At 46.5% G+C, this 24,361-nt stretch overlaps 1 protein-coding gene across 1 annotated transcript in view; it reads right to left on the bottom strand.

The window, feature by feature from the left end:
• The window catches only part of LOC105560718 (growth factor receptor-bound protein 14-like), a 251,947-nt gene that overhangs the window by 183,992 nt on the left and 43,594 nt on the right, over positions 1-24,361 (bottom strand). The window contains exons 3-7 of the mRNA XM_012010071.1: positions 13,505-13,671; positions 12,881-13,037; positions 10,743-10,873; positions 9,518-9,598; positions 9,275-9,406 (exon numbers count right to left, since the gene is read on the bottom strand). Of these exons, the coding sequence (XP_011865461.1) occupies positions 9,275-9,406; positions 9,518-9,598; positions 10,743-10,873; positions 12,881-13,037; positions 13,505-13,671 (668 nt within the window). The remainder of the gene's footprint in view (positions 1-9,274; positions 9,407-9,517; positions 9,599-10,742; positions 10,874-12,880; positions 13,038-13,504; positions 13,672-24,361) is intronic.

Raw genomic sequence — 24,361 nt, 5'->3', positions numbered from 1 at the left:
AGAGTCGATCGGTCTTGGTTACCGGCAACGGAAGGTCCGCCCTCGTTGCCGCGGCTAATCTAACGCGTCCAGACGATGGCCGTTAGTCGACGTAATCCATCAAGCGGCTCGCTCTTCCGGAAGAGGAGCCACGGCCAGGTCGCCGACGGGATGGACCACCTCCCTCCGCGCTTCAACAACGAAAGCTCTTTCGCCGGCTTTCCAGCTTTTTCGGTCGGTGGATGGTTCCGTCGTTAATTGCGAGGAAGGGTGAAGCTGGAGTGAGGGAATCACTCGCGTGATGCCCGACAGCAGCGAGAACGAATAGCGAGAGCGATTGCATCTCTTTTGAACACGACCAGATAGTTAAAAGGCGTGCTCGCGATTTTCAAGAAGCAGCCGAAAAATAGACGGCACCACATAAGTTGCGACGTACCGGGACCACGAAGCGTACGGGAATTACCGCGTATTTGGATGAGATATTATTTAAGTAGCAAGGTATCGCTTTTCGTTAAAAATTACGCTCAAATTTGCCTGTCCCTTCACTTTAAGATAAAATATATTACATGAAACAGTTGGCACTTGTACGCTCAATAGGAACCTGACATACTCTAAAAAGATAGTTTGGTTAAGTTTCTAAGCGACGGAAGAAGAAACGAACGAGAGAGACAGAGAGCGTATTTGGATGAGATATTACTTAAGTAGCAAGGTATCGCTTTTCGTAAAAAATAACGCTAAAATTTGTCTGTCCCTCCGCTTTAAGATAAAATTACATGAAACCGTTTGCACTTGTACGCTCAACAGGAACCTGACATATTCTGAAAAGTTAGTCTGGTTAAGTTTCTAAGCGACGGGAGAAGAAACGAACGAGAGAGAGAGAGAGAGAATGGACCGCCAGCGATCCACGGGCGGCTCGCGGCGACAAGAGTCCAATTCTCGATGCAGAAGCGCGCGCGTCTAATTACCGAATCGTTCTTTTTGCGGGGACGGGACCTTTGCGCGCCCGCGTATCGCGCTTCGCTCACGGATCATCAGTCACGGTTGTTTGCCGCGGAAAACCGTCAGTCAACCCCTTTTTTCCCCGGGCCGTCGCCGCCGACGTCTCTCCGCCCTCGGCTTTCCACTCTGGAGAATCGTCTTCCGGCTCTCTCGCAAGCGGGGCGGTTCTGCGTAAAAAGCTCCTTTCGCGCGAGGCAACCGCGACATCGCGACGTCGCCGTGCTCGGGCATCGTCGCCGAGAGTCGATAATAAATGCAGAACGATCGCTAGCGCGTCTAGCAGCTAACGACCGGAGTTCCAGCCCTTCTATGTAAATCAGCCGTCGTTATCTTTCGTAACGGCGCCGTATCTACTCCGTTAACGTTCCCCGTGAGATACAAGATACCCCCCCCCCCCGGCCACGCTTACCCGAAACTTCGATTACGACGGATGCTGCGGAAAACTTCGTGAATGGACCGAAAGCGCGGCCCAAAGTTACGGTCCAGGGGCCCCTAGGAATCGGATGAGACGATAAACAGAACAATGGAGGTCTCCAGGTTCCGTGACAGGACACTGATCTTATACAGCGCGTGACTGGAGACAAAGTACACCAAGTATCTCTTCGCATGGCCGATGTGCACCGCACAATGTACACTCCCTCCCCTCCCCCCTCACTATCGCAGACAATTTACTCGCACAAACCCGTTACATCAAATTACATTTGCGCCGTCGAACGCGCCTCGCGTCTATTACGGCGCGATCGAGTGGTACGAGAGTGATGTAACGTCCCAAAATTTTAAAACAAAACAAATTGAAAATATTTTCGCGCTTTTATAGCAAAGCGCGTTCGAGAGAGAGCCAAGCTTAACGGATAAATTTGCATAAGCGCATTTGCATAGACCCCGAAAGACCCCGCACCTCGTTTCTCCGACACGCACAGTGCAGGAAAAATATATATATTTCACGTAATGAGAATAGAGACGAACGAGTCGGGGAAAATCGGCGATAATGAAGATAACGACGTCCGTATCTAACGCTAAAAACGCAACGCCGTGCTTTGTGCGACGGGCGCATTAACGCTAATATCGCACGCCGTAATTTATGTCTTGCGAAACGCGTTCTTTATGACCGCGCGCGGAAGGAGGGCGCAGGGGTGCGGGGAGGGCGGCGCAGTAAACGCGGAGTAACGCGAGCGGCGATCATCTTTCTTGGCGAGGTGTAAGTAACGCGTAAGTAATGACGGCCGAGAACAATTGTGATCGTTAACGTTGCGGCAATGAAAGCGAGCGACCTCTCACGCGGGCCTCACCCGCGGTAGCTCCCGGCGTTAAAAGACGGACGCGTGCGCGTGTATCGCCGTGAAATCAGGGCTATTACGCAACTAATTACGAACATATACATGTCGGTATGCAGACCCGTGATTACCTTGAATCCAATTCGCTTCCTGCGACCGTACCATTATCGGTTGATCGAAATTATCCATCGGTCCGTGTTCGGCGCGCATTCGCGCGCGGATGGTATTACGTGTAATACGAGATTGACAGCGTCAAGGCTCGCTCTGTGACGTCGATCGGGTTGACGGCGGCGAGGGAATGCCCTGAGGATTAGCTATCCCATTACGTAATCTCATTGTCTACCGCAGGTGTCGTGGCACGAGACTCGGATTAAAAAAAAAAGGATTGGCGATCAACGGCGAAATGTCGCAGCGGGAAAATAAACGAAACGAGTAACGGCCTCTCCTTAGCCTCAGTCTTCTACTGTGCCCTCTCCGAGTCTCCCCCCACCTCGACGGTCTTGTCATAAAATATTTTGCGAAATGAACGCCCCTGCTAATTCCCGATGATATTGGAAAAAGTGACAAGACACTCGCGATATTTTTCCAGGGGTCTCTACGATTGGCCATTTCCTTCGAAACTTTAACGGCACACTGCGGATCACGTGTTAATGCAATTACCGTACTTACGATAAATTTACCGAGGGAAGTAAAGACAAATTGGAAGAGTGGACCGTCGCGGTCGTAAAATACGATCCCGTACCCCTTGCCGCCGCGCCGGCAATTTTACTTTCCCGTTTGTCGATTCGCGTGCGAAACACTTCTTCGCGGCAGTTGCACGGCAATTATGTTAAGTAACGAAACTCGTTTAGCTCACCGATAGCCAGCGCGAAAGAGTATTTATATTTCTACGAGAAAACGCGCGCAGCAATTTTTCTCCCCCCGGAGCGTCCTCGCTCGCAAGTTTTTTGCCGATAAAATTGATCGTACGTAGCGGACGAAGAATTATCCTGCCGTCGCGGGTACGTTTCCGCGATAACGGGGCCACGCCCGCTGTTGCGAGGGAGGAAATGAAAAAGGGGGTTAGCGGGGACGAGACCCGGGGCTCCGCGGGGGTAAGGCCGGAGGATAAATGCATCGGGGTGGCGAAAGTTACCTCGCAATAAAAAACGGACATCGGCGCGACTTTCAATAAGTCGGACATGAATGTCAGTTCCCATTCAATAAAAGCAATTTATACAATTTATAGAAACAACAGATGTAACAATGCAATATAAGGGTTCACGGTCATGCGCGATCTAATTTATTGGCGTGCTTGGGCAGGGCAAAAATTAAGTTAATTTACTCAAATGCCTACAGGTTACGCGATTCAATTTTTATCTACTTAGAAGTTACATGTGGAACAACCGCCGTGAGCATTTGGGCTAAGGAGGTAACCGCTAGCTAAAATGTCCCACCGATTGCGCGATTTTATTTGATTTCATACGGTTTCAAATAATCTCGTCGAATTGCAAATAATTTTCTCATGTGCACGTGATTAAAAATATGTAACGTTGTTAAAGCACAGAGAGCTGTTAGATTTGCTGTTAAATGCGTCGGGGTGGCGAAAGTTACCTCGCAATAAAAACAGACATCGGCGCGACTCTCAATAAGTCCGACATGAATGTCAGTTCCCATTTAATAAAAGCAATTTACAGAAACAACAGGTGTAACAATGCAACATAAGAGTTCACGGTCATGCGCGGTCTAATTTACAGGCGTGCTTGGGCGGGGCAAAAACGTTAATTTACTCAAATGCCTACAGGTTACACAATTCAATTTTTATCTACTTAGAAATTACACGTGGAACAACCGCCGTGAGCGTTTGAAGGGGGTAACCGCTAGCTAAAATGTTGTCCCACCGATTGCACGATTTCACCTAAGTACAAATAATCTCATCGAATTGCAAATAATTTTCTCATATGCACGTTTAAAAATACGTAACGTTGTTAAATCTCAAAGAGCCGTCATATTTTGCTACGAAGTATCTGCTTGTGGAGGTAATTTCAGTTAAGATTGTAGATTCACGTGTTTCCTCGCTTCCCACTTTTCTCACTAGTCCAACCGTGGTCTTAAGGAAAAGTAATTTTGCGTTTGTATTTACCGTTTATTGTTGCAAATTTGCGCGCAAAGGTGTAGCAACGTTTCAACTCGCTGTTGTTCCAACAGCACTGAAGTACTCTTCAGTCTTATTATGAAAAGAATACGCGCTAATATAGGTATTTGGATATTCACTAAAAGAAGTAAATTGGTTTGGAAACTGAGAAAATGTTGAAATTGAGTGCTTATTGTCTGACAAGCGAAGAGACTTTGAAAATGGAGACAAAACGATTACACGGGGATTTCGTAAGGATTTCATAATCATTTCGGAGACACTGTCCCACGATTACATCAAGTGGTTACCCCCTTGGTTCGGGCAGCTGACGATGGAAGACAAATCGATACCTCTAGCGCACGCGGCAAAAAGCACGATAAGAGCGCGTAAGTTTATTCAAAGCCCCCCAAAGTGCATCAACGTATATTGAATCTGCATATTACATGCGCCACTCCCATTGATACCGCGTTGCCGTCCGCGAAGGACAATAAACAAGGCTCGTCCAACGCGTTCCGAACGACCGTCATAAATGATGCCTTAAGCCCCCGCCCCGGTTAAGGTCTCTCGATGACATCTCCCCGAGGAGCGGAGTTGCGCGCGAGCTAGAAATTAAGAGGAAGCGGATACCGTGTCCGGGAGAGAGTTTCAACCGGCTCGAGATAAGGCCGTCGGCAGGCGCGTTGCGGTAGGAGTTGATAAATTATTCGGGCCGGGCGGACCGAAATAGCGGCACGAATGCTAAGGTTAGTAAGGATTATTCACGGCACCCCCGAAAGCCGTATTATTTAGCATCGGTACCTACCACTCGCGCTCCCTCGGCTCGCGCTCGCGCAATTGTCGCGTTCTTCTCCATTACCTCGCCCCGTGGAGTCCCTGCTCCTCGTTCGTTCTCTAACGCTCAACATCCCTCACGCGTCCGCGAGGAGCTTTTTTCGGACCGTGTCCTCTTTGCTCCCTCTCCCGTGTCCTTCCTCTCGAAATAAAGAGCTTTTCGAAGAGCTCCGTAAAGACGTAGAAAAATGGATGCAATTCTCAGAGGAGCGCTCAGCGTTGTTTCGCGTCGCGCTCCTCCCGGCCGGCTCCACGTCGTCGGATCAGAAATAACGAATAGAAACAATTATTTCAAGAACAATAGAATTCCGTATGCGCGTGGTATAATTTGCGGCTGCAACCGCGCGCGCGAATATCCATACAATACCCGATGCGCCCCGCGTGTGTGCGAATGGCTAGGCGTTCGCATCGCGGTCTTCGTCAAGCCGGATCCAGATCGAGCGAACAAACTCGAACGAACAATCGTCAGCACGGTGGCACCGTTCACACTCGTCGAGGCAAGTTATTCATTCGCGCCCGCTCGCTCGGCTTTAATGTCGAAAAAGCGATAACGATCGAGTATAAAAATTGACGGAAGAGACTCCCTCCCCCCCTTTTTCCTACGCGATCGAATGCGCGCGTAAAGAGAGACGGGAGGACGAGTAATGGAAATCGCGAGCGTATCGCGTGGCCCCCGCGTTCTGGTCGAGGGAAGATACAGCCGGGAAAACTTTCCAAGAGCAATTAACCCTCATTCGAGCAGGCTGAATCCGCCGAGCGCCTCGGAAAATTTCAACTAAACTCGCTCTTAGAAATAAACTCCTAGACCCGGAGGCAGAAGGGAGAAGATCGCCCAGAGGGGCGATATCGAGACGCCGGGCTGAAAAGAACATTTGAGGGAAGCGTCGCGGAGCGCGCGATGAGAAACCGTATCTGCGAGAAAAATCCGATTTGCGGAAAGCTGCGAGGACTCGCGGGGCGTGTCGCGCTGTGCGCGACGGTTGGCCGTAATCGAGGATCGATAAGCCCGCGAGTCCGCGATAACGCGAGCGGCCTCATCGGCGCGCACCGCGGTTGGTCGCGTCGCGTTGTTACATACTTAAGCCTCAACCCTTTTTCCACCGAGAGAGAGAGAGATCGTATCGCGCGTCGTAATAATGACGTACTCGTGGTCTTGTCCCCCGAGGTGTCGGAGCGAAGCGGCGAACAATGACGGCGAGTCGTGGCTTTTTACGGAACGACGCTTTCGTCCGACGAGATATTAGCCGCTGATACCGGTATCGCCGGAAGCGGTGAAGCTTGAAATAATTAAATCATGTTCTTACGTAGCGACGGCAGACGCGAAGCCAATCAACTTGCATTTTAAGCCGGTTCTCGCCGCGGCGCGGCGCGGCGCGGAGGACAAAAGGGAGGAGAGAAGGGCTGCATTCTCGCGTATACCTTGCGAAAGAATTCTCGTCGATAATTACAGCGGCTGTACAATGTCGGTCATTAATTTGCAAACTCTTTAGAAAACTCCACGGTTGTAATAAAAATAAAAAGAAGAGGGAGAGACACACCGAGGCTACGCGAACTAGAGCCGTCGGCCGTTGTTTCTTCGGAAAGAAATATTGATTTGCGGTCGATAAGACAATGACGGAAATCACATCAAGTACGTTCGCTGAATAGCGCGCGTGTATCGCTTAATAAATGTGTAAACCGAAGCACTCGTGTATGATAACGGTAGAATATTCAGCGATAATATTTCACGTGCGGCCGTGCGGACTATGTATACGAGTGCGTCTGTAATTATTCGTCGCGCTATCGTTATTTAACTAGATGTATCACCGGCCGTAAAGCGATCGCGGTCGTAACTCACTCGACATTTTACGCATGCGTGACAAATGGATTTTTTTTTTCTATAGGATCCGCGCGATATTTCGGATAATCGCTCGCCCGCCGATATGATTCTGGCTTTACCGCGGGGGCGATTAATGACGCGCGACTCGGAAGCGCGTTCGCCAAACGACCGTTCGACGCGTCAGTTTTAACGGCGCGCTACCGGTTGTACGCGCGGCGCGGAATCGATAATCGAATGAAATTAATTTTAAAACAAACCGCGCCCACGGGCTGAATTCGGGATCGCCGAGTGCATTAACTTAGTCGCCCGGTTATCTCGAAAATGACCACCTTGCGTCTCGCGTATCGGTTATCGGAACGAGCCACGAAGGCGTTGCCGCCGCGTCGCGTCATGTTAATTATGCAAATGAATTGGCTTGATGGCCGAGTCGGATCAGCGTTACCGATACGGGACAATTTCGCGAGAGCGGCGAGAGCAGTTCGTCAGCTGGTCCCACCCGAGTCTCTTCTCAGGACGTTCATCGGCTGTAATCGTAGCCAAAAGTTTTCGCCCACGTTCGGTTTTCTTTCCGTGTAGCGCGACCGGCTCCCTACTTGGCCACTTTTAGCGTAAATTATACACGCTACATAATTAACGCAGCTCTGCGTCTAGCACGCTTTGTGAAAAACGAAGATCGAACAACGTTGCCTTCGTGAATGTATTGGCCGACACCGAGGGGGAAACCGCTGACCAAAATCTTGTACACCGATGCCCACTAATGCCCAGTGGGCATTGCTTTATCTTATTATCTTATTTCATCTTGTTTTATCTCTATAATGCCAAAACCGAGGGGGAAACCGTTGACCAAAATCTTGTACGCCCACTAGGCCCCCCAATGGGCTTTATCTTATTACCTTATTTTATCTTATTTTATTTTTATAATGCCCCAGCAAGGCCCAATGCCCAAACTAATGCCCAAAAATGCCTAGTAATGCCGCAAATCTGTACACCACAAGGCCCTCGGCGGTTTCTCCCCTCGGGCCGACACGCTTCGAAATATCGTCAGTTGGAGCATTTCGAATTACAATATACGCACAAACGGTACGGCTACGTATTCCTATCTTGTAATGTATAATTTCTAATATTATTATGCATCATAGGTCACTTGTCTAGTGAAAATACACCAACAATTTCTACCACAATAAATTAAAATATCCCCGCAGAGCACGTTTCGCGTATACTATACGAGTGACTTCGATGCCGAATGTCTCGACTTGTGGTACGGACACGGTTTTTAAAATTCAGCAGGCATATAGATAACACTATTAACGGCGTATGGTCCAAATTTGCAGCAAATATATAAAAAATCGATTTACCGATGAACGCCCTTGGGTAAGCCATCGCGTCGCGAACCGAGCGGAATAAACGTTAAACCGTCGCGGAAAATCGCCATCTGAAATTTCACATTCGCGCGAGGCGATACTTTTACGAATGAAAAGCCGTCCCCCTTTACCTCGGTCGTAAAGCAAGAAAAAGATTGCGGCGTTGTTTCTCGCGTCGCACCTCTTTGCCCACGACAGTGTCCCAGCTGTTACATGTTAATGTCGCTTAATGACTTACAAATAAATTGCCAGCGATGTGCCGTGACTCATCCATAACGGACGGCACCGCGGAGTCCTTGAGAAAAGTGTTAACACCTGCGAGAGCGACGCGCGCCGATGCATGTAGAGCCTGACGATCGTTTATCGTCTAGGAATCGCTTACTTGGTCTTTAAAGAACGTTTCACCGACGATGAGTCAGTAAGAACCCGATCCCCGTCGCGAGATTGCATTTTCTACCGCGATCGCATAAAGATAATCGAGCGTAGGGAAGAAGAGAAACTCACCGTCACTTCATGTTAACGTATTAATCATCGTAAGCTGAATATGTGTTCGCTTATTAACATTGAGAAGTAGTACTTCTTTATGTAACGACGTCTCCCCGTATCTCAAGACGTCAGGCTCGTAGCCGCGAAATGGTAGATAATGCGCGCGTTTGAATTGAGTGGCTAACAACGCTGAGTAATTCTTTCGCCGCGGAGCGTTTAAAGCTCATAATTCATATTCGGAGCCGGTTGGCTCGGTAAGGAAAGAACCGCGCGGCTCTCCGCTTGAAAAGTCCGCCTGTACGCACGTGTATCGGCACGGAAACCGCACACGGCGTATTGAACGCGGGATAAAACCCGGGACACCGATAGCGACGGGAATGCAATTACGCCGCTCTCCAAGAGAAGGACTCACCTTCTTCGACGTGTAGAGTTTCCGACCCTGCAGCAGCATGTACATCTTCTTCCAGTTAGCGGAACTGTGAACTCGCATCCACACCATGCTGAATACGTACGGGCACTCACTGTCCTCTCGTAACAGGTAGCTCTGCAAACGTGACAATGTACACTCGCCCGTGTCTCAGTCGCCGGATAGTCGCCTTCGCCCGCGACGATCGCGCCGGGGCCGGGCGAGAAAATGACGCCCGTGCATACTCACCCTCAGCGCGCTCTCGGCGTCGGTGAACGAGCCCCTCTCCGCCCCGCTGGGAAACGCGATCATGTCCGTGGGGAAAAATTGCTGCAAACAAAACAATTGGGCGGACCGTCACTGCGCGCCGTCATTTTTGTACATTCGCGAAAAAAAAAGAAAAGAGAGAAAACGAAAACGTCGGCGGGAACCGAATTTCGCTTCTAAAACCGACGCGAGGGTGTGACGCGGCGCGGCGGCGGGAAGAGCGACGCGTAGATCTCAAATATTTCGGGGACGGAAAAATATATAAATATCCCTCGCGCTACGCGAGCATCGCTCGGCGAGGCGGATCTATAGACGCGCGCGCGTTACTCAAGAATCTTTTTGAAGATTTCGCCGGATCGAGCACTTCTCGCACACTCGCGGCCAAAGAGTAGCTTCCCCCCCCCCCCTCTAGCGTTACAAGAGGAAAACGCGCCTCGAGATTTCCCCGAAGAGCGTCGATTACGACGCTCAATTTTCCAAGTTTCTGCGCTCGTTACCCTTTAATTGGCCAATCATCGGCGAGATTTATGAACCCGTGGCCGATTGAATTTCCAAGCCGCTAATTGATATCCGTTCGAATATATCAATTAACTTCTGGCCATCTTTGAAACCGCGCTGACGAGTCGGCGTCTCTTCGTGCATTACGCGATTCGCATTCTCCAACGAGATCAAGCGAAGCCGTGACGTACCGCTCGAGTCTCGGCGCGCCGTTTATACTCACGCAATCCCGATGCGTGAAGTTCGAAACGGAGCTACGCGCTCAATCCTGTAAAATCCCAGGACACGAATGTTCCAATCAATACCACCGAATCCTTGAGACCCCATCGCCGCTCCCGATATCGGAAAAGCACCCCTCGCGCCATCTAGACGGTGCCTCTCCACAACGTTCGACCTCGCGTACGACTGCGCCGCCGGTACTCGTCGGTAAGCGAGAGATCTGCCGGATATGCCGCGGGTATTCTCGTACCGACGACGTTCACGTAGAAACCGACACCGCTCGCGAGGATACCGGACGAACCGCGTCGTCAAATGCAGCCGCGCGACTGCAACGCGGCTGGTAAGTGCAGCCAGTCGGTAAGTTATGCGCGCTTGGATCGAGCAGAATCTACCGTTTTCCGTGACGAAGAACTCGATCGTTTTCCGAGGGTTTTTCCGACTCCAGCGTTATTTTCGGCGAGATAACCAAATTCTCTGTTTTCTCACTTACCACGGGCTTGATGAACACTTCGTATTTCAGGAAGTCCTGGTTAAAGTAGAACCTCCTCTCGTATCGGGAAGCGAACATTTCCAATTCCCTGTGAACAGCGAGAATATCTTCGTGGTCTTCTAACGTGCGTTCTGTAACCAAAAAAAAAAAAAATCCGGTTTACGTTGACAAACACATTGCCACGCTTCCGTTTCGAGTACAGAAATATATTCAGCGATTCGGGAGACGCAAGTCGAATCGAATATGCGAGTACGTTCCCGGATTGTCGTATGAAAAGAATTGTTTTCTTGTACTTATTACACCGTAAACAATAACCAAACGGCTCGATCCTCCGTCACGTTACTGATCTTAAAACACGCGGTCCTTCTTACAGCAAAATTAATTAAGAAATAAATTTTGACGAGTCCCAATAAAGCGACCTTCGCGGCCACAATTAGCTCGTCTCGTCACGCGATTAATTCGTAAAACGATTCCACGGAAAGCACGTGAGACGCGACTAGAATAGCGTGACATTTCGCCCGGATCTCTAAACAAACATTACGTACGGAGACACGGCCGCGAATCGCGTCTCTGACCTGCACCAAGCTCCTGGAGGTTTCGCCCGCTATTGATTCTCGGCTGCATTATAGAGCTCTGTGCCGTCTTTACGGCCTCTCCAACCCCCATTCCTCCCCTCTTCCTTTCCCCCCTCCCCTCCTCCTCCTGCCCCTCGCCCGTGCACACGTTATTTCCGATCTCGTTCCGAGTCAATGCCGCGGAGAGAATTTAGACGAGTGAAGTTTTTCCGATGCATTAGAGGCTCGTTGCGTCACCTCGCCCTGGCAACGCCTCGAAACTCTTAACGAATTATCCGCCCCTCTTCCGCGCGACGATGTTCTTGTAAATATAAATTATTTGTAGAAAGGGGAGAGAGAGATTGCGCCAATGTGAGCCACAAAACTAACGGAACTCGGTTCTCGCAATTTAGAATCAAAGATTCCCCTTTAATAGGTAAACGTTTCGACCCTTCTTCGGGTCTTCCTCGGTCAAAATCGAGGGGGGGAAACCGCTGAGGGCATTGTGGTGTACAAATTTGCGGCATTACTGGGCATTTTTTCTGGCATTAGGCCTTGGCTGGGGCATCATAAAGATAAAATAAGATAAAACAAGATAAATAACATAAAAGAAGACAACGAGCTAAAGTAATGCCCACTGGGCATTAGGGGGCATTGGTGTACAAGATTTTGGTCAACGGTTTCCCCCTCGGTCAAAATTGATTGTTACGGATCCGTCCCTCTGTCGGGTTGTTATTCAGCCCCTCTTTATGTCTGGCACCATATGGAGACTCACTGATATTAACACAGATAGAAGTATGACTCTGAAGTCACATACAAATTTGAAATTTCTTGTAAAAATTTAATAATTGATTCCAAATCGTGAGAACCGAGCTCCGTTCATTTTGCTGCTCACATTGTCTCTCTCTCTCCCTCTCTCTCTCTCTCTCTCTCCCCCCTCCTTTCTACACATTTTCTTTTTGGAAGCCTTCGCAACACTTTGGTATTATAAATTATTTATCATCGCGCAAACTCGTCACCGCGCTCTCGCAAATAGCTCTCGAATCGCGTCGCACGCAATAATCGCATAATACTTGGAAAATATCCAGCGATTCTCCGCATTTCTCTATTCATATTCCCAAGCATATTCGTCTCCATCCGCGTTATCGCTAAACCCGATAACAATTCGGGATATCGAATTAACCGTTTAATTCTGTAAATTCCGTCCATTATGTTTGAGTACACGTTTATTACATTTGTATATCTTTGAATTGTACGGGCACGCATTGCAGTGATATAAATACAAATGTATAAAATTATACACATAGATTATTGAGCGTGCACGGAATATTCATATTAAAAAAAAAGAGGTATTGAAAAACAATTCCGCGAATAACATCCTAGTGAATGATCGCGCAAAAGAGGACAATCGCAAAAGTGTAGTCAATGGCACGTCGCTATTCGCGCGAAGAAACATACAAAAGACGAGCTTATTGACTAATCGTTGACTACATTTGCATTCCAGGAGAAATCGGAAGGAATGCGTAGATTCGCTGAAAATAATCGCTGCGACGTGATTTATTTACGATTAATGATTTTACATACCAATTCCCAGTTTCGGCCACGTCTCCATTATCGACCAGGCTGCGCCGATCGTGTTCCTCTTGACTTTGAGCAACTCGCAGAGATCGATCGTTCGCAGATTCTTCTCCACGATCACGGTCGTGAAAGAGTGGTCGTTGTTGTAAAACCGCAATTCTTCCTAATTAAACAAACGTTGAAAAAACATTAAACACACAAACGATTGAATGACCGCAGTCTAATCGAACAGACTCATCGAGCGAAATTAATTGGCGAATCTTCTTTTCTATAAGCCTCACTTAATTAATTTTTCTCCGCGCGTTGCAATTAAATTATAAAAATTCTCTTGTACAATTTACATTTTACATATTTTGCAGTCGGGCAAATTTACATAAATTAATAAATGGTAATAAACTTACAAATAAAGGTAGCGCGATATCGGAAAATGTATGCAATACTTAAATTATTTCGACCTATTTTTACGAGTCCTGTTATATTTCTCTTCATTTTTTCATCGTAATAAATTCCATTTATACAAAAAACGCGATATAAAAATTCACCATTCATCCGCGCGATTTTCCCGGGTACGCGGGATATAATCGCGAGATAGAGTGCGGCCATTTAAACACGGGATACTTCGGCACGTACCTGTCTTTCGCTGTCGATCAAATCTCGATCGCCTCTTCGACTGCTACGTATCGTACTGTTGAGTTCAAAGATCGTGAGGTCGGAACCGAGCCGCTCGTAGCTCGCGACTCGATTGCTCGGCAGCGTCGAGCTGCCGTCGAGGCAGGAGCACATCTTCGGCAACCAATCTGTAATGGACCCAGAGAGATGCTAGAGAGAGATTGGCGCGGCGGGTTGCGGGCGACAAATAAAAAGGGAAAAGGATTACGCAGGTGAAAGTAAAAATCGCACAGAATGTCAGTCCGTTTAAAAAAAAAGAAGAACACGCTAAATCTAACTATATAAATATAATCAAACTATATAAATATAACTGCAAAGAGGCGTAAGAGAGCGAGCCCGCTGTACTAGAGATCTATTTTACAACTTGGGCTTCACAGGATCTACATGGCCGGGATGGAGCCACTACATTATCGATGAGTGAACGTGGCCCCCTCTCGTCTCACGAGACACAAAGGAAGAAAAGTAAAGTGTTGAAACATTAAGGACAAAACGTGACGTCGTGCTGTGAAATCGCGGACGGCTCCCCGGCCGAACTTTTCGTTCGAATGGCCAATAACTGCACGTCGGAATATCGAGACGCAATGGGATAAGGTGAGTGACTACGTGTGTGCCGCGGCATTGAAGACGCACCGTCGTGCGTGGCGCGCGAGCCGCATTTACATACGCGAGCCGTTGCAACGCGGATATTTATTTACGCGCGCAATTTTGCCGGCGCTCAGTCATCGGCGTCGCCTCCTATTTCCTTTTCCTTCGGAAGACGATGATATATCCAACACGTAGAGTCGTAGGAGAGTTATTTCAGAGAACGCTTAACGAAGAGGAGTCAGCAAAAATACATATCGCTAATCCGAGAAATCGCCGTGGCCAGAGGCACCTTTTCCAAGTCTTGCGAGTTCAATTTTTAATACAGACTGTTGGACGACCGAGTATCACGAAGCAGGAATACCGATAATGCATTGATGAACGTCTCATCTATTTCGATTCCTAATACACTCTATTTGTGATCCACATTATAGCAATTTGCATAGACTTATATTAGGAGAAAAGACTACAGAGAAAGATTCCATTTCAAATATTAATTCTATTGCAGATGTTTATGCCTGAGAGTCAATAAATTTTAACCAAATATTATTTAGATAAGTAATATGTTAAACAGATTCTATTACTCTCGAGGAGTAATTCTATTAATTCTTCTACTAGAACGTTGAGAACTGAAATTTAAGGCGCCTGAAGTGAAAAAAGGCTGTTAAATGTCACCGCAATTGTCTACGTTTTTCTGTAAAATTTTCCGCGAGAAATTAATGTAATGTTAAATCGCAGAAGCCCACGCAAATGTGGGAAATGTTAGGAAAATTACAAATTTCATTTCAACGACTTGACGTAACGGCACTCACTTGAAATTAAATCAACAATCAACCCGATTACCTGCTCCCGGAATCTTTCTTTCTGGTGCTCACGCGGAATTCCCACTTCGCGAACTAACGTTCGCCCTATGCACTCGCGCAATGCATGTTTGCAACCTAATTGAAGGATTCTCCGGCTAGCTCGAGCGCGCAAAAGTCGTCGCCGTTATGTCGCAGAGATACCTTGAAGAGATGAATAGCGCCTTAATAATCGTTCGTCTGTCCTGTATCCGGGGTCGTGACGACGCAACAGCAACGCGAGTGCCCACGTGTAAATGCTATACATGTACGCCAGCTGCGTCGATACTCGACATATCCGTCGAATTCGCTCGCCGTGAATTAGCGATCGTTTCCACGAACGATCAATAGCAGGAGAATAACGCAAGATGACGGAAAACGGAACGGTAAATCTAACAATGAGCAATCGATATCGAGCAAAATCTTATACGAATCGAAAAGTCGAATACTTTTCGTCTCTCCCACTTGACTGATCGAGTCGTTCTTTTCCTGAACTTTGTAAATTAAAATCTCCGTTGAAATCGTTATATTTTAAGAAGGGCGAGTACATAAAGTGAAAGAAAATAAGAGGAACTTTTATCGTGATACGATTGTTATGAAGTTTCAAATGGAAATAATTTTACCGACAAATTTATAATACGAAGAAGTTATGGGACACTGTTCTGTATTGACACCAGATAGAAAGACCGACTGCAATAGCGAATAAAGAATTTCGTGAAGACTGCTCAAAATCGAGCAAAATCTTGCACGAATCAAAAATCGTCGAATGCTTCTCGCCTCTCCCACTTGACTAATCAAATCGTTCTTTTCCTGAACTTTGTAAATTAAAATCTCCGTTGAAATGGTTAAGAAAGGCGAATACATAAAGTGAAAGAAAATCAAAGGAACTTTTATCGTGATACGATTGTTATGGAGATTCAAGTGGAAGTAATTTTATAATATAAATTTGCAAATTTATAACACGGAGAAGTTATCGGACACTGTTCTGTATTGACACCAGATAGAGAGACCGACTGCAATCGCGAATAATGAATTTCGTGAAAGCTGCTCAAAATCCAAGATAACGTACACCGTATTATCGCGAGATGATAAGAAATGCAAATGTCTTACAAACTGCTTTGAGATCTCTAAATTGTCGCTGATAACGATCATGAATGCTAACGTAATTCACTCCTGTTGCAATGTGCTTTCGTATTTTAAAGAACCCTGGCGTTTTCGTTAAAGTAAATAGATAAATTGAAAGCGAGCCACTCAAACGAAATAACTGCCATTGCGTATATAGCTAATTAATTCCTAGTATCTTGAAGTTTTACACCTAAAGTTTTCATAGTCAAATTGACAGACTTATTTATCCAATAGAGTTTTTTTTCTCTTTACAATGTGCGTAATGTTTGTGTGAAATCGTAATTTTACAAATGTTTATTTTCGAAACCAGATTCCGAGGTAATAATTAAATTCCCAGTGGGCGCAGCTTGACAATGATAAAACGCAATTAAAAGATAATTTCATATTCTGCAATTTTTGCGAACGTGCAATCGCGAAAGGAATCCCTGTCGTGGGCTACGAGAACGCCAAGAGTAAGCCTAATCAGTGGACCGATAACACCGAGTGCGGGGGCATGCTCTCGAATTAGCGGGCCACGTTGACCGTTTATTGCGGCAATTAATTAACCCGCAATCGCTCGGTATGCGGTACGTAAATGCGCAAAGCGCATAATGTGGAGCGCCGCTATTGCAGTTGCCTCTGTTTGCGACATTTCCGGATAACGTGAATGAATCTGTGCAGCACCTGCTACTGTCCTAATAATAAATTTTTACTAAAGTAAAATATATACTGATTATTAACAAAATGTTTTCTCTCTATTTATTGTACTAACGAATCCATTTTGGCCGCTGTAATAAATCTATTAACCTCTCGTTTTCGAGTAACGTATATCGATTAAATAAAAATTAGATTTAAAAAACTGCTATCGGGATGAGAATTTCTCAAGCGTTCTTTATAAGAAAATACTATTTTCTGCCTAATTTGAAATTGCACATATAAAAATCATTCTAAAGTTAACATATTCTTCGTACAACTAGTTTTATCTCGAAGATTTTATAAAATTCTAATGGTCGTTCTTGATAGCTAGCGATAAAATGAAAAAATTTTTCGTCAGTCTTTGACATAGCTAGGTCTCTAAAAGTTGTAACGATTATCGTCAACACCCGAATTAATAAAACAAAGTTGTAAAAATTGTGATAATTTTTCATAATTATTGGTTGGAAATATTCTACAATTCCGCGAATACAACTTGTCGTCGGTAATTTCTCGAGAGTTCTGTTACATCGAAAATTAAAGTTCAAATCAATACTGATTGAAACAGGAGTTATAGTCATTATTCATAACGAGAATAAAAATTACGTATGTACGTTTTTATATTTTTAGTAAATTTGTGGAATTCCATTGTAACTAATGCCGTTTTGAGTCTTCTCCAAACAATTATTAGAGATTTTTAAACGTTAAAACAGTACGTTTTAAATGTTTTAAAAGCTCTAAAGTTGTTTGGAGAAGAATTAAAACTGCATTAGTTACGATAAAATTATAAAAAATTACTAAAAAAAGATGATAAAAACATACATACGTAATTTTTGTATTACATAATGACACCGTTCGCGAGTTTCACAATCGCGACTGCAACCTTGGCCTACTCGCGTCTTTACCTACTGATATACTATATTATCCTATTCCACCATTTTGCCGCTCCTTGCAACAATCCGCCGATTGTCGCATATCTCTGTTCGCAACTGCAACCTCGGTCTTTATATCTGATTTCGAGAGAACGGATATAGAATCAAAAAATACTAAAGTATCAACACGTTGTATCTTCGTTTGTACCTTCGGTGCATTTCTTCTCCATTCGACCTGACATTTCTCGATAACGAAAATATCATTTATAAGTAATTATATACGTCAAATTAATGTAGTATGTATTTCATGAAACAATACATTCGGTCAAACTGTTTTAAGCGTAATTTTTCAAAATACTCTTTGCATCCAGAAACATTCTATTTTGTAGCCAATTTAAAAAATTTGTGCAAGTTGATAATTGTACGTTCTACTTCGTACCATCGTACATTGGTCGGTAAATTTTTCAAGCGCTTCGATTTACTTACATAAAATAGAATGTTTCCAAACACAATGTAGATCAGACTTTAACCTTCAATTATAATCGTGTAGAAATTTTTAAAAAAAACCTCGACATGATTCTCGATGTAGGTTTTAGGTTTAAATTTGCATTGGACGTTCAAGTATGCGCGAGCGGCAAATTTTACTACATCTCTCAAATCTTTTGAAACTGGGACAATTTCGTCGGCGGGAGTTATTTGTGTGGACGTAAACTGCAAAAGTTATTCGCTCTTTGCGCTTTCTTCAAGTCCCAATTGTCGTATTTCCAAGTGCTCGCGCCAGACAACGGGGATTCCTAATCGTCGTTGTCAATCACGGCGATAACGCCGTTATATTTTTGCAGATATCACAAAGACGAATAACTTCAGCATCCCGCCCACGACGTTGCTCCAAGCCGCGCTCGCAAGCTACGCGATATGCGGGCATCTACCTGTCACGATGACGAAACCGGGTCGTTCCATAGGCACAGGCCGGAACGTGCGCAGTCGCGCCGAGAAAAATAACCGGTAATAACGGAGAGAAACTTGTCTCTCGTGCCTCGTATCTCAATCATTTATCGTTTATCGCGTGATTTTGTCGAGCCCGAGAGAGAGAGAGAAAGAGAGACTTTAACAATCGAAGGAGGAACTCGACAAACCGTTGAAAAGGCAGCGTGAAAAGACAGCGACTGTTGAGCATCGTGACATTATATCGCCGATATACAAAAACGATCTTATCTTCGCAGAAGAATTCGTGAAAGCGGATAAGAGAACAATAAGATGTATTATCGTGGAAGAACACGAAACTGTCAAGATACGACAACGACGATTCTATCGTCAGATACGAGTATATCCGCCGCCAAGTTAGATTTTCTTCGTGCTTTCGCCCAATAATAATTCACCGCGTGCCACTTGCGAGATGACAATCGTCTGACAAAACTCAAGCACTTCATCTCCCTGGAAAATCGAGATCGCAGTCTCCGAAGCCGAGACGCATCGACACCAAGTTTAAACGAGCGACTCGAGTGCCGCGGTGCATCGAGAGACCGACTCTCCGTGCTCCGACGAGCTGAAGCTCCAATGTCCATCCGGCGTGTCGCGCCGGAGCAAATATTTCGGAAGAGAGGAGACGGCCTATGCAAGGTGGATCGATAAGAACCAAGGCAGGCCGGAGCTGACTAGGTCGCTCGACTCGAACGTGTTTTGACGGCTGGCCCGATTCACGCTCCGTGCACACACGCGGCCCGTGTAAAATTTTCAACCTTCCCCGCCTGCCCCGCCGTGGAATAGCGAAGAAAATTGCTACGACTACGGTTAGTAAACGGCCGATCGCGGGGGGGTCAAGTGTCCACGCGTCGTATCGAAAACAATTAATATTTAACATTGATCCAATATCGACGTTCCGTTCGGTTCCGCGCACTCAAAAAATTCCGCGGCGCGATTACGGGAATCGCTGGGAATTCGATAGACCGTTACTGCGCGTTCATTTGTGAGAGTTGCCATTTAATAATTCTGCATTACTGAAATTACCGTGCGATGAACTTCGATCCACTTTCTAATGTTACACAAAAACACGTGTAATTAACATGGAATCCGTAAGATTTCTCGAAATATTTCTCTTGTTCTGTTGAATAAAAACTGAGAAGAAACTTTCGAAAGTTTCCCCCCAAAAAAATGTCCTATTCTTGTAGCACCGATTTTCCTTTCGTACCCAGACGCGAATACTGCCCGCAAAAATACGAACCGCAAAAGATTCAATTATAAAGCGATGGTGAAAAGATCGTCGAAGGTAAAAAGTTTCTGATAAAGTCTCCCAAGTTCTCCAGAACCCCATAAATATCGAAATCACTTTATTAATTTACAATTGGCAAACGTAAACGCGGAGAATCTTAAAAAGAATCAGAATGTCCCGACCTAATCGACTCAATTGTGAGAAATATCGAGAAATTGTCCGAATTCCACGGTTCCAATTATCCTGTTCGAAAAACGCATCCCCCCCGGTACGCCCGAGTCTCCAGAAGTATCGTAAATCTCGTAGGAAAAGAGCGCGTGATTGCGAGACAAAGTTGGTTTCCGCGAGGCTGAGTTGCTGCTCCTTCACGGCGGAACATTATAAAGATATCCGGTATTATAACTTAGCCGTGCGTCTCGCGGGCTTGCATAAATAAAGGGCGATGGTCCGGTCCGAGAGGTGTAATCACGAGCCATAACCCGATATCATTGCCAACCGATCGCCGACTGCAATATCTCTTTCTCCCTCCCCTTGCCCGTACCATCGCTGCGTCGATCTTTGTAAATGCGTGCCTGGGCATCGGTGGTTCGTATCGCTCGTTATTTCGCTCGTTTGACCCACTGACGTTGCTCATTAAGGCGCCCGTCCATCCTACCGATACTGCTCGACGGAGAGAGAGGGGAGAGAGAAAAAAGGGCCGAGCCGGTACGCGAATGCCTCGTCGACATCCAACGTGCCGACTTGCGCGCGCCCCACGACGAGAAACTACCGCGAGGCTGCTGCAGCCATCGAGACATCGACGGTGATTATTGATCGATTCGGAGAAGCCTTCAAGGATGAGGAGATTTAAGGAGAGGACAAGCGCCAGCCGACCGAAAATTACATCAGCATCACGTAGTAAGTCTGATAATCGAGTAAGGGATTTACGAGGCAGAGTCAATTTAATCCCGGGGATGCGACGGGGCTTTTACAATCCTTCCAAAAAAAAAAAACAGACTCGCCGATACTCTCCTGGCAACGAACAAGGACGACTGGCCGTACGCCAAGACCACTGTCCCTCCCGGAGTGGGGGGGGGGGGGCGGCGGGGGGGGGGGAAAAAAGAGCGATCCCGTTCAGGCCGCGATGGTCTTCGTTCCACCCCTCGCTTTACGAACCGTGCATTGTCGACTTCCGGAGACAAGTCGGTCCTCGAAAGACACACTCGAGGGCTCTGCGCAAATTGCGTTTTCGAGCGTTTCGAGTATTGCCAGGCCAATACCCGGGCCTGCCCGCCGAAAACTAAATCTCCAATTTGCCAAAATGGATTTTATTATCCCCGCCATTGTGGCCGAAATGACGCAATTTGGCAGATGAAACAAACTTTTCAGCGGCAAGCCGAGCAATCGCTCATCACTCACCCCGTCCACCGCCGCGGATCTACCGACCTCCTGTCGTGTACATTGACAAACGAGTTTCACGTTCCTCAAGGACGTATTACGTGAAAACTTCGATCGCGCATTACATCCTATAGTCGCATTAACGAACGAGAGGGCCAAGTCCATGGTGAGACAATCGCAGCTAGCGCCGTTCGCAGACGTCATCTACTTTCGTCGGAACTGACATGGAACGCCACAAGCATTCAATTAGGGGGGGAAAAAAAACAGATCTCCAAGGGATGCAAGCGAAAGCTCGAAACGAAGACGAATCCCGGAGAAACCTGCGGATTTTTCTACCGTTAAAATCTCTGTGGGCCGCTAAAAGCTTTATCCTCCAACTTCGCAAGACGCCGATATCAAACATTACTTTATTTCATTTCATCTTTAATAATCTCGACGACTTTTCATACATATTTCCCACATTCCAGGTCCGAGGGTTTAAAAGGAATTTAGCATAAATCGTTCGTCCCAAGAATCAGCTGGGAGAATTATTGCTCTGGGAAGACAATAATGAAAATTTCAAGTGCCAGGAGCGACCTGAAAATCGCGATGAAGTTGACGCGGTCGACCCTAGCCGGAGATTTGGACGGCCGCGGAAAAAAAAACTCGCCCGCGACGATCTCTCGAATTTGCAGCAAGACGCGAATCGGCCGATGCAAATCGCGAATTCCTGAAACGGCGCAAACCGAAATCGCACTCCACACGGGAAGGCGACGAGAGCCGGCCGTCAGCCAAGGACGCGCCGGTCCCCATTAAAAAGATATTCAAACATTACAATCTCGGAGATCCCATCGTTGCGAAAGCCAGCTCAAGGACCACCATGGAATATATCACAAAGAGCTCTTTGCGCAACGACCGATCTGTCCTCTCCTTCTTCCACCCTTTCTCGAAACCGAGGTCCCGGGCGTCCGCGCGATGCTGCCCGGACCCCGATCGGAAACTCGACGCGGGAAATATATCGGGCGTAGAAAAAGCGAGTCGTGATCGTGTGCGACTCCAACGGAATCTCGGGGTCGCAATCAAATGTCCCGTTGATTCGTGAAGGCGGCCCTGTGTTACCACGTGGAAATGCGAAAAATAAATCGACGCCCGCGACACACGGCTTGCTCGCTGAAGAAACGGCACGAGATCTTGATTATTCAAGCCCGTTCGCGCCATTGTTTCCGTTTAAGAAAACGCCTTCGATTCGCGTTACGTTTACGGGAGTCTCGTAGGACGGGAGATATACGCGAGTCGGCGATAAGGATGAGAACGACAGAGATACGAATGGAGGCTTAAGGGCAAAAAGTAGAGGCGAACGTTCGTTATACGAATACTTTCCAAAGATAACAGTAACAAATTGGAATAAAATGGTAATAGAAATTGGTAATTGACACCATAAAAATGGAGCCACACGGCTCTGAAACATCAAGTGTGCGTGGGTCTCGCAGGTACAAGCGCGAAGTGAGGTCAAAGGGTATCAAATCTGACGATTCGATACAAATAGACATGTAAGTGTACACATTAGATTACGCTGGTAAAAAAACACACATACGTTTATGCGATATCGGAGCGAGGCTCGAACCGATTGCCGTATTCTCGCAGCTTCGATATTAGTTTCAGCTTGGACTGGCAATTTTATTTCAAGTATTATACGTATTTCACGGGACAGCCGACGAATCTATTACTCTTCGGGATGTCAAAACGATATCGGAGCGAGCGATATCGACGTATTGACCGTTTTCTAAAATAACGTGGAGAATTTCCGCGCGCAAACATTTTCCTCCCTTCTTTTTTTTCCCCCCCTTCGAAACATCGTGGTCCACCTGTGCCAGCAATTCTTACGGTGGTGCCTCGATACTCCGAGTTTGAAACACGAAGAATCTTAAACGCACGCGACACGTAGGTCTCGCAAAGACGGGAGGGACGTTTTCTACATGTGCGATTTCCCGCCCAGATTTCGACGACCTTGAAATCGACGAGAGATAAATTATAGATCGAAGGGGGATACCGCTGCGGGCATCGTGGTGTACAGATTTGCGGCATTACTAGGCATTTCTGGGCATTAGTTTGGGCATTAGGCCTCGCTGGGGCATTATAAAGATAAAATAAGACAGATAAGATTAAGTAATGCCCACCGGGCATTAGTGGGCATTGGTGTGCAAGATTTCGGTCAGCGGTTCTCCCCCTCGTTTTAAATTAACGCAAAACGGAAACGTTAACATGGAGTAACGGGCAAAAAATATATGAAATCAGTGCATTATTTCGTATATTACTGACTCTATATATTTACGCGGGATTGCAAGATATATGCGTAACGTGTACGGCTTATTCGTCTCGGACTTGGTGGCTCTCGCCGACAAACAGTAGTTTGTCAATTTCTAATTTCGCAGGAACGATCCTGCGTCCCCGCGAGAGTAGGATCGAGGCTTCTTCACGGTACAGATTTCTCTGCCAGTGACTTACGCATATATCTGTACGCTCGAAAGAAATAAATGCACACGCGTGTACAAAAATCTCTGCGAGAGATCTCCCGTACAATGTAAATCGTTAGGACAAAGGGGAGGGGGGGGGGGAGAAGCGACCGTCATCAAAATCTGGGGATGTTCGTCATACGAACGTCTCCCACAGCGAGAAATAAACCGAGGGACACAACGCGGGGGAGCGTCGCGACGCGCCGTCGACTTCGCCTCGCCGGGTGCTCGCGTCGGTCGACGACGCCCCGAACGCGGACGCACCGTTAGTCGGCGCGAGATGAGACGCACGTCTACGCGCATCTACGCATTCCAGTTTGCACGCAGGACTCCCCTTCACCCTACTTTCCCCGTGGACCGCGTCGCCCAGGGACAAATACACAGTAAAAAGTCGTGTATTAAAATGTTAAAGTTTCCGTGCGTTACCAGGACTCGATTAATTTTGTCAAGTTAACGTTGAACAGAGGATATGTTATTATTTTCGTAACATTTTTACGTGTTACATTTACGTTAGCATAATAGCCTGACACTTTATGCGCGTCGTTTTCAAAATTGAACATCCTCTTGTGTTCTTTCGACACAATTCTATTTCACAAAATCAGCCGCAACGTGTAATGTCGACATTTCTTGAAAATTATTTCAACTATTTC

The sequence above is a fragment of the Vollenhovia emeryi genome, unplaced genomic scaffold (assembly GCF_000949405.1).
Source record: "Vollenhovia emeryi isolate VEMERY1.0 unplaced genomic scaffold, V.emery_V1.0 DF939224.1, whole genome shotgun sequence".
Taxonomy (NCBI): Eukaryota; Metazoa; Arthropoda; class Insecta; order Hymenoptera; family Formicidae; genus Vollenhovia; species Vollenhovia emeryi.
Note: the sequence above shows the minus strand (reverse complement) of the source record. Positions and strands in the feature narration are given on the sequence as shown.